Source organism: Chaetura pelagica, unplaced genomic scaffold, assembly GCF_000747805.2.
Source record: "Chaetura pelagica isolate M959 unplaced genomic scaffold, ChaPel_1.0 scaffold220, whole genome shotgun sequence".
Classification (NCBI taxonomy): Eukaryota; Metazoa; Chordata; class Aves; order Apodiformes; family Apodidae; genus Chaetura; species Chaetura pelagica.
In genome coordinates, this window is record NW_009951982.1 from 1623897 (window position 1) to 1638981 (window position 15085).

Below are 15085 nucleotides of genomic sequence, written 5' to 3' on the forward strand. Positions count from 1 at the left end.
GGGCATCTCTGGGGCGCCCTGCCCTGGGTCCGGCGTCGGTGGAGTTCCTCGGGCTGTGGGGGGTCTTTGGACCCAGACCCAGTGTTCTGTGGGGCTGTCGAGTCCACCAGCCTGTGGTAGCTCCTCGTCCCGGGACGTTTAGAGGGTTTCAGTGGGGGAGCTGGGCAAAGGGGGTGCGGGGGCCTGTGCTGGCGCTCCCCCTCCCCCCGGCACAGCCAGCCCTCCCGGGGGGCAGGAGCTAACCCTAGGGCCCTGGGACTCTGTGTGCCCTGGTGACAGAGGTGAAATCGAGCATTTCTTTCTGGGTTTTGAAATTCCCCCTCCAGCAGTAGGACCCACCAAGCGTTTGATCGTCTAAATTAAAGTTGCTCAATTTCACCCTTAGCTGGTTTGTTTGTGCAAGGTTCCCCAAATGAAGCCGGGTTGGTGGTTTGCAATACTTTCTCTTGGATATTGCTCTAGCATATTTTAAGAAATGGGTTACATTAATTTTTGAAGGGATCTTTGTCTGCTGTTCTTCCTGGTGTTTCTGCCTGCCCAGCGATGCAGGCACAGCGGAATCGAGGGGGTGAGAAAGGAAAGATGAGCGATGCTGGGAGAGATGCATGGCATTTCAGTGTGTAGTCCCTTCACTCCTATTTGTCGTTGCTACAACTGAAGAACAGTATCCTTGTTTAATATAACTTAATCTTTTCCTAGACCTGTTACTGTATCGAGCTGTTGGTTAAATAGACAACAAAAACCCCAAAGCGCTACACAAGTGCTTCAGTGTGCCGATGGAACTGTGTGTGCTGGTCGCTGCATGTGCTTTGCTTTTCTGCAGTCTCTAATTTATAGTGACCTGTCATTGCGTGGGTTTAATTTAGAGGAAATGACAATAATTAGTATTTTTATATGGAAGGCAATCTGTGACTAATTAAAATCCTCTTCTTTTATATGGAATTCAGCACACAGAGCAATGAAACGAGTTGTGGTTCTTGCTTTAAATGGTGAGCGAGTCCCCTAAGAGTCCTAGCTCAAACTTGGTGGAGGCTTTTTGTTTCTTTTTATTTTTCTCTTCAGCCTAAGGCAAACTTAGCGGTGTGATTTGTTGAGACTTTTCAGGGTGAGTTGAGTCAGCGACCAGGGGCAGAGCTGCCCCTTTGCAGGATACCAATAGGCAGGGGCACGTCAGAAACTGCCCAGGTGTCCGGGCATCTCTGTTCTAGCTCCAAATTCTGCTTCCTAATGTAGATCTCGTTCTGCCCAGTGCCAGCAGCGCTGTTCTGGTTACCTGAGCGGGCTGTCTGTGTGACTAAAGTTTGCCGTTTGATTTTGGAATGCGTCTGAGTAGCGGGACTCTGTGGCTTTGGAAGGTGAACCCAGAAACGTGTGTTACTGATGGTTTTCCCAGGAAGTGACATTAAACGTCCTCCTCTGCACCCGCGGGGGATGTGCAATAGCCTCACACTGAAGGTCTATATGGCTGGACTGTATTTTGAAAATCCACTGCCTCCAAATAAAAACACACACCACCCCCCGCCCCCGCAGTGCATGAGCAGGTAAACCCGGGCTTTGCAGAGCTTGGTGGGGTTTGCAGCCTGCTTGCGTCTGCTGGGCTGAAGGTCCACCTTAAATGTCCCTATATGAGTATGGAATTTGGCTGTGCCCCGGTGTAGTCTTACACTAGCCTTCCCTAGTGTGCTCCTGCCTGGCTTTAACCATACAAAAATAGACAGGATCCACTACCGAAGATGTCATTGTAACGTTACTTATCTGAGGTGAAATTGAAGCCCTTATCTTTGACGCTGAACAGCAATTCAGTGCCTTGGTTGCCTTTTAAAGGTAATTTGTTGCCCACGTTTGTGGGGAGAGGAGGAAGGTGCTTGGGTTTTGCTGCCTCAGAGTTTTGTGGTCGTGGGTATTTAACTTCAGTTCACAGCTTTCATTTGAGGGTTGGTTTTAATATCTGAGTTGTCTGTAGCATTATTCTACCAATATGAAACTATGCTATAAAAATATAAAAGTCACAGGGATTTTAACTTCTTCTGATTAACTTCAAAGTTGTGATGTTTTGACGTGGTTTTGAAATTGTCAAGACATAATGTGTTTAGAAACAAGCTTTGAGCTGATGACATGGTGGCATATGATATTAATTTTGTTAGAAGTGAATGTGCCAGTAGTGCTAATTTCTTTCATGCTTGGATTTAAGGAGTACTATCAATTCATGCTTGTCTCAATAGTGACTAATTTTAGGATTATCTTTAATGTTGGGTGTTTTCCCTCCCACATAATATTTTGTTGCTAAGAAGTAGTTGTCAAATGCTTCAGCACCAGAAGTTCTTGAAGTTCGAAGTCCACGTTACCAGTTCCTTAGTTATGTTTCTTCCTAAGGAAAACAACATGTGAGGAGTAAAAGCACAAGTAATGACAAACCTGGTGTGGTTTTTCTGGTCTTTTTTTACTATGAAGGGGAACACAAAGAAAGAAGGCTTTCAAAATAGTAGATGGTGCCTTTTGTTTTTACCTTCTTTAATTAAAACTAATTGTCTTCCACAGGCATCAATTCTTTGGATTTGATCCTTGAATACTAAACATCATGAGCAACTACAGCGTGTCTTTGGTCGGCCCAGCTCCTTGGGGCTTCAGACTTCAAGGAGGGAAGGATTTCAACATGCCTCTGTCTATCTCTCGGGTGAGTGCCTTTGCCTCTGCCTTCGTGTGGGTATCTGTTATGCTGTGGCAAACCTGCAACCTTCAGACATAAGTATGCAAAGCCGTTAATTACAGTTGTTGGGGCTCAGCTTGACCTGTGGCATGGAGGGCTGTTCGGAGGGGATGGTAACCTGGGAAAATAAATCTTTTTTACTGTCTGAAAGCTCCAACAAAATTGGCTAAGGACATATTCATTTGGAATGTTGTTTTATCTGCATTTGTTTATGTGATAAACAGAAAAAACTACCTTTGAATTCCCCTCTCTGCTCCCACCCAAAAAACAGATGCAGAGGTTGGAGGCTGGCAGGAAACAAGAATTTTCTGAGCAGACCTGTGCCTGTGCAGTTCAAACAGGAGGCAGTGAGAGAAAAAAAAAAATCACTCACATTACTCTTGTTTATTCAGCAGCTCGAAGATCTCCTGGTGTCTGTTCTTGCAAATCCCTCTATTTACGATAAGAAGGCACTTAAATGACAGCACTTGTAAATAGTGGTTCATCAATATGTGCTTGAGTGAACATGCCAGTTTCTCACGAGCGAGCGCTGAGTACGTGCTGTGAACTGGTATTCAAAGGAATTGAGGCACCAAGTCAAAACAAATGTGATATTCAGCAGCTCGAAGATCTCCTGGTGTCTGTTCTTGCAAATCCCTCTATTTACGATAAGAAGGCACTTAAATGACAGCACTTGTAAATAGTGGTTCATCAATATGTGCTTGAGTGAACATGCCAGTTTCTCACGAGCGAGCGCTGAGTACGTGCTGTGAACTGGTATTCAAAGGAATTGAGGCACCAAGTCAAAACAAATGTGATCTTTGTACCGGGGCACTATCTAACTGGTTTCGTACTTTAAAACCAGGTCTTCAGGGAAGTCTTGTCTTTCAGTGTGAGCCGAGTTTCAGAGCCTTCCTCAGACAGCTGAATCACTTCACATATAAAATACAGGGGCAAACTTTGCAGTGTTGAATTTACAGGACTGCTGGAGTTCTCTGGGTGAAGCAACTGGCTTCTGATGGCTCTGTACCCTGGCACCTTTAAAGTTGATTTCCAGCATGGAAGCGTTTATGTGCAAATGGCCCCTTCTCTGTCAACAGCTCTCCTCCCCCTCCTGCATATTCATGTAGTTTAGTGACAAAGATGAATTTTTTACACCTGTTGGTACTGCAGAATTGATACTGCCCTGGGAGACAGAGCAGGTTTCTATTTGGGTTTATGCATCATGGCAATATTTTTAGCTAATCTCAACTAGTGATTCAAACTCTGCCAGTTCATTTAGACTTGGCTTATCCTATCCACCTTTGGATTATGCTATGAAGTTAAAATAGTTTGGCTCTGCAAAATTATTTTTATATGGCTAAAACGAACTGGAGAGCTGTAGAAATGCCTGTGTACAGATGAGTACAGCTGATATCAGAGACAAAAAGAAGCTGAGAAGCAGTTTATCCCCAAATTCCGGGGATTTCCAAGCTAAGCTGTAATTCAGTTTCATGTTCAGTAGCTGGGCATGTGAATAGTGCTCTTCTGATCTGTCAGTAGAAATGCTGTCAGGAAAAGGATTTGTAAAAGCTTAGGTTCTTGCCTGCATAAGGTGCTTGTGCATGGTACTGATAAGCAATTATGCACTGTAGGCAGAAAAACATAGTAAGCAATTAGTTTTAGAAAAGGATATTACTTTTTTGTGGGTGCCTCTTCTGTCCTAGAGATTTAGACTGCTGTCCTGCTGTAAACTGGCTTCCCATCTAAAGGTTTCTAAAGAGGAAACATGTTGAAATTAATCCGGAGTATTGTTATTGCAGGAATCAAATATGCTGTTACAAGTAGAAGCCTAGGAGAATTGGATTAAATATCTATGTATGAAAACCTTAGTTATGGGATTCCCTAATGACAAATGTCAGTGAGAACAGAATGTAATGAAAGATGGGATACAGGGTGGTTGTAGGACTCAGATCTATGCATGAGAGCACAGAATTAAATTCACTACGGCACCACAGTGCTGCTCCTGAGCTGAACCATTCCTTTTTATTTGCAGTTAGGAGTATTCAAATATTAGACTGCCTGGTGCTGTTTTCTTTTTTTTTTTTTTTTCCTTTGTATCAAAAAAGTACTTAGTTCTGGTATGCCAATCCAGCTTTGGCTCCATAGCTGGAAGAATTCAACACCGTGTTCCTGGTATGCTAGAACAGGGCGTACCATTCACCACCCACCCCCCACCCCCCTGCAGCCCTTCTTTTCCTGATGAAGCATAAATGCTTTCCTGTATATGAAGACTGCTAATTAAATTATTTTAGCAAAACAGTAATGAGACAGCAGAATTATATTCTTTGGCAAGGAGCACTCTTTTGGGTTTGTTTTGTTTTTAATTTGTTCTCTAGCTGTTGAGGGTGAATCTGGCTGCACTGCTGAGAGCTAATTTCCTGCTTTAGTTTAAACTCCTTGAAATTAATTTCAAATAAAGTACAGTTTATGAAGCACAGAAAATACACTGTTTTTTAAAGCTATTTATCTGAAACGCCAATATATTTTTATTAATAATTTGAACAAATTAAGAACTCATGTAGTTCCTTGGAGAAAGTTTTTAGGAAGTAATTTGGCTTTGTACCAAAATGCAGTTTAAATGAGCATATTCCTTGTTGCCTCTCTAAGGTAAAACAAGCCTGTTTTGTATTCAACAGTTGAAATTCTTTATGTCAGCTAAGGTATCACAGGTTAATATTAATGCAGGCGTAGCACTAACGTTTGATTTTTTCATAAGCCAGAATATCATAGAGTAGTTGCACCATCGTAACCAATAGCAACAGTTATTGCAGGATTGTACCAGTCACTTAAAATAGCTCTCAGTGCTCTGAAGATGCTACATACACAGCTGTACACATTTCATGCTAAGTACTATATGTGATGTCGGGTATATAGCCTCATAGTTAGGCGTAAATCATTACAACAAAAATGCCTTCAGTACTTTTTACCTATACTTGGATTGGTCTAAATTTGAGTGAGGTGGCTTTTCACAGCTCTCCTCCTTGGCTTGCAAAGGCTCCTGCTTGTCTTGCGAAGTGCCCTTACACAGCTCAGGGTTTCAGCACTGGGAGGCTGGTGGGTGGAGCCGTGATGGGAGTGTGTGCGGGGGTATGGTGCTCATGAAAGAGGAGCTGTCAGTAGGTAGAAGCTGTTCTGAAAGTAAAAAACTTTGGTCTTTACGCCTCAACCAGGAATAGAGGATGGAGTGAGGCGGTAGGTTTACCTCTCCTATTAACAGCCAAGTGTTAAAGTGGCTCAGACCACATGCGTAACTTCACTAGTAGAGCTTTGCGATAGTTTATTCTGTGGTGGTACTTGTATAATGAGACATTGCAAAATGTGACCAGTTAGCCTGCAGTGAAGAAGGTAGAATTTACTGGAACTGAGGTGTGAAAGATTATTCTGGGTTAGTGTTCTTACTTTCTACATTAATTAAAGAAGCGACTGTTCTCCTTAGTCCTTCAAGACCTGTATTATGGGGCAAAACTGAAGAAATGGAAAGCTAGACTTAGTAAGAACAAATTACTGAGACATGAGGCTAGTTATATTCTAGGAGCTGGAAAGTAGTTACTGTAGGAAATGATTAAGATTCAGACCTTTTTTCCCTATAGAAGAAAAAGCTTAATGTCTATCTGTGCAGGTTTGGTTGGGCGGGTATTTTGGTTGTGGGGGAGGGGCCCCACGGGTGGCTCCTGTAAGCAGCTGAGAAGCTCCCTCAGCTCCAAACCCGGCCAAGGAGCCATTAGAGAGACAATGGATGCGCCTCTGCAATTAAGATGCAAAAGAGCTGATGTAAGACTTGAGGAGAGCAAGCAGTTACAGAGGAGCTGAGCTGGAGAGGCAGAGTGGTGCGGGTGGCTGGTGAGGAAGAAGGTGCCCAAGCAGAAGTTTCCCTGCAACCGGTGCCGAGCTGACAGGCTGTCCCCCTGCATTCATGGAGGAACGAGGATTTGTTTGTGCAAGACTTTGTTTCTTCTGCAGAATTAGAATGAAGAAATGCAGTTTTGGAGATAAAGTAATCCAAACACATTGCTAGGTGGGATTCTTGCAGTAGCTCTTGAGCATGCTAAGTATTATATTTACAGAATAGGGTTAATGATATCTACAATGTGGTCTATGTTGTTTACGTGCGACACGACAGTTTTTCAAACGAGACACACTTCTTTGAATTAGCATCGTATTTGATTTACTTTTTGGGGAGTTGGTTAGGTCCCAATGCTTAATTAACATAACCAGAATAAACTCAGTGTGACTGTAGCATTAGAACTGTCAAAACTGTCCCCTGCAGGCTTAAAGAAATAGTATTTGATATTGATTGTTCATTGTGTTGTGTGGCCACTGAGAGGTTTAGGTGTTTGTTCTAAATGTATGTAGCCTATCACGATTGTTGTGGTGCAGTCTCTAAACAGTGCGTATCTCTGTTTTATGGCAGTATTTACCACTGGAAACAAGGAAATACTGAAGTGAAACTATAGTTTGAAACGTAATGTATTCTATGTGCACTATATACCCTCCCACCTAATGCAAAAAATAGGGTATTTTCTTGTATTTAAAAGTTATTTTTTTTGTTCAATCCCAGTGGTCACTCTAGACATCTTTCTTCAGAAGATATTCACTATTTTTCTTTCTCCTGATGTAAGAATTAAATGGACTACGGTCTTGAAATGCTTGATCTGGCTGACAGCTCTGTTTTTCTACTGCAGCTTCTTTCAGTGTGTTCCTCTCTCTACCTCCCTCCCCACCCTCCCCCACCTCCCCGAGGCTCCTTCCTGCTTCCCTTGTCACTTTGCCTTTAAAAAAAAAAAACCAAACAAACAAAAAAAAAAACCCAGCCCATTCTTTTTGCAGTTTTTCAGTTTTCATTATTTCATCTGTTTCATATGGGGTTTTTTTTGTGTTGTCGCAAACTTATAGTTGACAGAAGACTTTTTATAATGAGCCTGTCAGCAAGCAGTACACCTCAGGAGTAGGAGTAGGTGGAAGAGCAGTCCATCTTGAGATGAAGTAGGGAATACACTTGCAGCACGTCCAGCTGCTCTGTGTTTATTCCATGTGGATGTACGGACATTCTTTATGCTGGTATCTGGAGGTCACTGTCAGAGGAGTTGTGTCCTCTGCTCACCCCCTTTCCTTCCTACTCAGGTACACACATGGTTACTCAGCAAGTTGTCCACGTGGATGGAGAATATATGATTGGTTTTGCACAGTGTTTTCTTGTTCAGGGATTTGGCCTTTGGCCTTCTTAATATTTGGAAGCAAGCTATTTTAAAGTCATTAACAGCTGTGAAAATAATGTTAATGAGAAGTGAATAAAGGAAAAGGATGCTTTGAATGGATTTACAGCATGTCAGCTTTGACTGGAGTCTGGCTGAGCCTCTTGGCATTGTATTTGTGTGAATTATTTTATGAAGCCATTTATGTAATTTCCAGTAAAATCAAGTTTTATGTAAATATGAAATAAGCTGTTGACATGGGGGACTGGGGAAATGGTCTTTCAAGCAGGCATGTGAAACAGGAAGGAGGGAGACACTAGAACAACTGCTAGCCTGGCCAGTGATAATTGTCTTGGTAACTTTATGCTTCACCCTGAGAGTTACTCATTAAGCCCTAACTGGCAGTTGCTGGCATTGCTGTGTTGGTTTGATTTGCTACTGAGTTATGATGGTTTGCACAAAGTACATCTAAACATGTATATTCTACTACAGCAACTCCCTCGTGCAGGGTCAGAGAGAACTTCAGAGGCCACAGCACTAATCTGCTGATCTTGCTCCTAGGGCAATCAATTTCACAGGAGGTGGATGAGGTTAGCCAAGACATAAAGCAAGAAGTGTTATTCTGTTCTGTATAATTCTGTTTACAAGATGTGGTTTACTGAAAAAAATTCTGAGAATGACAAATTATCTACTAATGCCAAAGTCTCTATCCTCTCCACACCGAATCCTGAAGGAGCAGAGCTCTTTCTCAGGGGAAATGAGTGGGATGTGGATGGTCATAAAGCTCCCAGGTATACAAGTGATTTAATATGAGCGAATTTTCTGGAAGTCCTAAGAGTGCTGGTTAGTCCTTCAGAGTTTGCATAGTTGCCTGCAAGCAACATCCTCCTGTAGGGAACTCCTTAATTTAACTTGAAGATGGAAAGAGAGTTCAGTTGGTATAGCCATACTTTCCCAGTTGGCTCTTTTCTTACTGCTGTTTAACTCTTTGGGCTGAAATTTGGGAGAAGGGCCATGTTTGCCCTGACTTTTTTTTTTTTTTTTTTTTTAATCCTTTGTCTATTTTGCTGTGCAGATGAAAGCAAGAGAACATCACTGGAGTAGGGTTGGGAATAAGGGAGGGTGTGGAGGAGAAGAGGCAGAAGAGAAGTGTCTACATCTCATCTGCTCATGACCTTATTTGTCAGACAAATAGGAAGCTAACTTATTTTAAAATAATCCCTCTACTGATGTAATTCCCCCAAAAAGCAAAGCTGGAAAAAGGAACCATTTAGCTTGTAGCTGAGGCATATCTGATGTTATGTGTGAACATACTGTTTTTACATTAAAAATGCTGCTAACTCTTTTTCCCTTTGTAAGTGACAGTTTAGTTACAGTATGAAAAGTACAAGGTAAATATTGCATGATGGAAAAATGAAAGTATTTATTTTCAGTGTCAGTCTTCTCAAGGACAGCTGTAATGAAAAAATAAATTCTGATTAGTTTCTCAGAGCAGATGCAAAATTGGCAGTCCTTCCAGAGACCAAAAAGCAGGACCACTTATTGAATAGTAACTGCAAAAAATTAGGCATGTTTTCTTTGTGAGTATCTGGCCCTGGAGGCCTGACAACTTCTGTCTACTTCCCCACCATTTTTAGATGCTATTTTTAGTGTAACTGTTTTTCTCATTATTCATTGGCCGATGGCTATCAGAAGGCATTGTGAGAAAAGACATGGTGTTGAAAGGTTAGTTTGTTTGGCTTTGGTATGGAGCCAAGAGATAACGTTGGCTTTTGTTTTTCATTTGTTTTGACTTCTTAAGAGTAGATTTCATATGTTATCAATATAAGGGAAAGTGTGAGAGAAAGCTGTCTCTCCTGTGCCCAAAGCAGTAGAAATATGGGAAAGGTAATGTTTCTCCTGCATTTGGTCAGAAAGAAAAAAAAAAATTGAGGCTGAGGTTTGTTTGAGCAAATATGAGAAATAGAAGTATGCCTGCTTCCATAGCTGGCTGTTAAAAGAACAGAGAGAGAGAAGGAATGGAGGCTGCTGCTAAGGCTGGTGTTTCATGAGTCTTTGAGTGACTCAGGTCTTCACGGCAGTAAAAGTAGGAACAATATGGCAGAAGTATCTGTTCAGACTGGCTGCTTCACTGTAAGAGGTCCCCAACCTGAATTTGCGGCGAGAGGTACTGTCTTCCTTTAGAAGAGTTGACATGGATGGAAGAAAAAGGCTGTAGACTTGGGGAACAGAGTCCTTTGAGGTGCAAGTAGCTACAGTTAGCATGTTGACTTAAAGCCTTGCTTGTTTTAAGGAGTTTATACAGTGCTTTGGCTCTGATGCATGATTCTGAAGATACAGCTGATAGGTAAGAGGTTAAGTGTCACTAACTCCGCTAGCCTGGTTTAAACGCAGGAAAGCTACTGCTGTAAGTACATAAGTAGGTGATTGTGGTCTATACAGGTATAGATTAGGGCTAGGATGGTGTTCTCAAGTTTTTTGGTAGAACAGGTTTGCAATTATATTGCTTCAAGGAACTGTTTTGGAAGAGTTTTCTTCAGGAGCATGGTGATGCTGGTAATCCTGTGCATTGACAGTTCCGTCTCATCTTCTTAAGAGGCAGGAAAATGAAGGCATTAGGAACTTGTGCTCTCTAATGATTAAACATGGGTGCATACAGAAATGGCCTTCTAGAAAAAGTAGGAAAAGGCAACAGAGGAGGAGAGAGACAAAATGTGGATGCTCTTAGATGCTGTTAGGTTTGATACAGCTGTGAGGAGAGAGGCAGATGCTGCTCTGCTGCTCAAGCACCAGCCAGCTGTATATGCCTGTGGCCGCTAAACACTTCTGCAGAACAGACCTAAGGATTCAAGCTGGGGAATGAAGGCCACCTTTATTGGCTGGGCTGCAAAAAGTATGATTTAAATTACTTGTGTGACACTGGGCAGGGGTATTCCCACTGTCTATTTCCATTTCTCTGCTTCATTCATTCTGCTTCACTCTCTTTTTAACAGTATTAATTAATGGAATGATGTCTCACACACGGTAGTTTTTCATCTTGTCTCTTTGAGGCACCAGTGCAGTTCCCGTGACATACATCTTGTGTGTGCTGATCAAAGTAGAGCTGTAGTAGGTAGACAAAATAACATGTTATAAATGGAAGACCATAGCATGGTGCCTTTTGCGAAAGCAGATGAGTAAGTGCTGCACCAATAAGAATATACTTAGTAGTTTTGGTGTAAAGTATAGGTTGCAGCCACAGAGCACAAAGAAACTTGCTGTCCTTTATTTTTACTTAACAGGGAAAATGGTAGTTTTCAGTGTTTTACAATCCATAAAACTAGGAGTGAAATGAATAATTCTGTTGCATCTGAGTGATTGTTCTGCCTGTGTTCTGTCAAGCTTCAAGATGTACCAAGCATAGTCCCCACTCAAAACAGGAAGATTCTATGCATTCCTTAAGAAATTGGTGTTTTTTTCTTTAATGTAGGCCAGAAAACTTCAAGTAGATAGTCCACAATATTTTTCTGCTATGGATTATAATTATTATGCTTTCTATCTCATTCTGAGTTAGTCTTGCATTAGAAATTTCAGCTTGAGCAGTTGAGCTTTATAAACATAAAGTCAAGAGAAAGTGACATCTGATAGTTGAAGGTATTTGGACATAGGAACTCTCACAATTGCTGTCAGCTGTGCCTGTAAAAAAGCCCTGAAGTAAAATGTAATGTCTTGTGTGAAGTCCCATAGGCTAAAAAGTGGATCTTGCCAGGTCTTTAGTAGTCCTCTTGGAAAGGTCAAATGGTTTGCATGTTAACTGGATATGAAAGAAGTTTGGCTTGCCGTGGTCTATATTAAGGGATTACCTAATGTGGTATCTAGTTCTTTTCCCTAACAAGTGATAGAACAATGTTAAGTTCCTGCCATGGGAAGGCAATGGAAACATTTATGTTAATTATTTCATAGTTCTTTTTAAGGCTTGAATAGTGATTTAGATGCTAAGCCTGGATTAGTGTATAGTGTACCAGTTTCTGGAGGGTAAATCTCCCTGCTTGTTAAGCTTTTGTGTTTATGAATGTAACCAGATCATCTTTAGATACTCTTACACTCAAGATTTATTAAAATTGTAGAGAAAATATCAAAGTGTCTTTGTTCAATGTGATGTTGAATTTGTAGTAATAGCATCTGAGTTTTTTTTTTTAAATTATTTTGTAGGCCAAAGACAATGCTGTAAATGTGAAAAATGCAAACATAAATAAATATGAATTTTTATTAATGAAAAATATCACCTTGGTGGAAAGTCTAGCTAGCAAACATTTTTGCTTAGAAACCTTAAAAAAAAAAAGTTTAGCTGTGCACATGCTCCCTCTGCTCAACAGAGTAGATTAATCTCAAAGTTTATAGTACTCTTACTATTAAAGTTTTTTCTTTCTAATGTATGTCTTACAAGTCAGGCATAGTTCCGAGTCCCATGCAGCTAGTAAGCAAAACCTTTCTTTCTCTCCTCTGAATTAAGAGGCCAAAATTGCTGGGGTTTTTGAGGGGAGAGGGTGAGGCTCCCTTGATAGTGATTTCTACCTCTTCTCTTTGCTCTTCTAGACTTATCTTGGCCCTGTGAAAGACATGGCTAGGTAGATTAATTGGATTGCTTGTCTCCAACTTGCTCCTGTATCTAAAGAATTCCTCCTGTGCTGTTCTATTTTTCCTTACCTAATACCTTTCAAAGGAGGGGAAAAAAAAGTAAACAAAAAGAAACAAAAAACCAGTGGAGACCAATAGATGTACGAATCAAAGAGCTTGTGGAAATTGGGTTTGGCTTGCTTTTATTAGATGGTAGGGAAATGTAAGGCTTGTAAAGCTTTAAACATCAAAGACATCTTGGTAGAATAAATTCTCTTGTTTTCTGTTGGCTTTCTGCAGCTCCTCATCAAGTCAGAATATTGTGTCCAGACCAAATAAAAGTATTCTCTGCCTAGTGTCTAAGGTTGCTTGTTAGCAATTATTAAGGAGTGAAAAGTCATGCTCCAAAATACGTATTCTGACAAGCAGGGTATATTCAGCCCTCAGGGGACAGTGAACTAGTTCTTTGTAAGGGACTGATTATCTGGATTAATGGCTTGATCAAATGTAATGGAGATAATGATCAGGGGACACAATCAACCTTAAAGAGGAAGCAGTAGTGGTTTGAGAGTGGTTGACTACTCTGATAGCCTGAGTTCCTGTCATCTTTATGTCTTTTCTTAATATACAGAGATTTGAGGAGGAAATAATCCCAAAACATTGGCAATTCACTAAAATGGGAATAAGTTTATGTAATACCCAACACTTTTCTTGTATGTGAACTCTCCCCCACCCCTCTGTCAGTGGTAATTGCTCTCCAGAGAAGGTTGGCAAAAGAAAACCTCTGCCTTCATCTTCAAGTTGGAGTTCAAAGCCAAATCCATGAATTAAACTCTTCCTCTGTCAGTGTCCTGAGCAGGGATAATAGGTGGGACTGGTGTAGCATAGCAAAGGCTCACTCAGCCCAGCAGGCTTGGCTGTAGGAGCTGGGGCTGCTGGCACAATGGTCGTGGCAGATACCTAGGGGCAGTACAATCTAGAAGTGCTGAAGCCAGACTTGCTAGGACACGTCTGTCAATGTACTAAGCTGTGAAAGTTGCCACTGAATGCTTATTAAATTACAACTTTTGTCAGCTATGGGTACAGTCTACTCTCTCCACTTTCCAGCTGTCGTATTTTGGCAACTGGCTATAAGCAAATGTCATTGTAGCAAGGGCTTATGTGAATCTTCTTTGAGACCATATTCAATTTGTAAATTTAATTATTTTGCTATTGTACAGATCAAGCATAATCCTGTAAATGCTAAGAACCCAAGCCTTGGTGCTGCAAAAACAATGGAGCAAAAGTGTAATTTTAGGCATATGAATTGTCTCTATAAGACTGTTGCTTAAGGCTCGGCCTATGTTGATGTGCATTGCTGCTCAGCACCCTGCAGTGTTGGCTCGTCAGGCTGTTGTTATCAGAATGAAAGAAATACTGACTTTCTTGGAGGACAGAACTGTTTCCTAGCTGACTTTCTACTTTCTCTCAAAGATGCATTAGCCAGTGATTGTTAGCTGTAATAGAACTGGCTAGCAGAGATATTTGTATGACAACCTGAGAACTAGATTAGAAACAGACCTTTGATCAGCCTGTCAATCTGCATCACTGAAACTATAGGGCTAAATCAAGCGGTTTAATAGCATTTGGGGATGAGGAGTCCTTGCATGTTAGGTATGTGGTGGTGTTTTACTACCTCTTACTATGGAAATGGTGTAGAGACGCTCTATCCACTTATTTCTCTGTAATATGCAATTATTGCACTCTTAAGCTAGAGATTAGTACCTCAGAGCAGGTTCTGTCTTGGCTAGTTTTGTAAAACTGTCTCTTCTGAACTATTGACTAAAGTAATTGTGCTTTTGAAGAAAATGAAAGAGTAGTTACTTTGAAATAATAGATTTTGTGTATATGTCTAGAAATGCAACTCACTTTCAGTGTAAAAACCTAAAATGGTTTTCTTGAGGTGTGCACTTGAATTTTGGAGACTTGAATTGTTGCAGTATCTCTCTGGAGATCACCATTCCTTTTATGTCACAGGGAACATGATACCCTCTGGCTGGTCGTGTAGCTCCTCTGTGAGAGTATTTTCTTCCATTGACACATCTACACTTGAACTTTAAAACATAGAAACTGCTGATTATTAGAATTTAAATGACATTAATTTGTTTTGATACCTGACCTGATGAAAACTGCTGCTGTTGCAGCTGACAGCCCAGATCAGTTTATAACCATCCTGGATGGTGTGGGATTAAATAACTGGAGATTGCTCACAGGAAATTCTGATTACAGCAATCAAAGTAAGAATTTAGGACATAGCAGTCCATGTCAATGCTTTTCTTTGCAATCTTCTGCTGGAGGAAGCTAAACTTCTGGGTTTTTTTGGTTTTTTTTTTTGTTTTTCACCCCTTGCTTCCTCCCTGCAAATGTACAGCACACTTTTGGCGTGGTGATGGAGAGAGATGGAAGTACACGATTCCGGACACTGTAGCCACTGTACCTCTAGGTACCAAACAAGGTTTTGCAGAGATTCCCCTCTCCTACTTTGCCCTAGTACTAATTACCTAGTACACCTAGTACAAGCCAGCCTTTA

General features: G+C 41.1%; 1 protein-coding gene across 1 annotated transcript in view; it reads left to right on the forward strand.

Annotated features, from left to right (window-relative positions):
• Positions 1-2578: 2578 nt before the first annotated feature.
• PDLIM5 (PDZ and LIM domain 5) overlaps positions 2579-15085 on the forward strand; it is a 79688-nt gene continuing 67181 nt past the window's right edge. The window contains exon 1 of the mRNA XM_010001402.1: positions 2579-2674. Coding sequence (XP_009999704.1) covers positions 2579-2674 — 96 coding nt within the window. The remainder of the gene's footprint in view (positions 2675-15085) is intronic.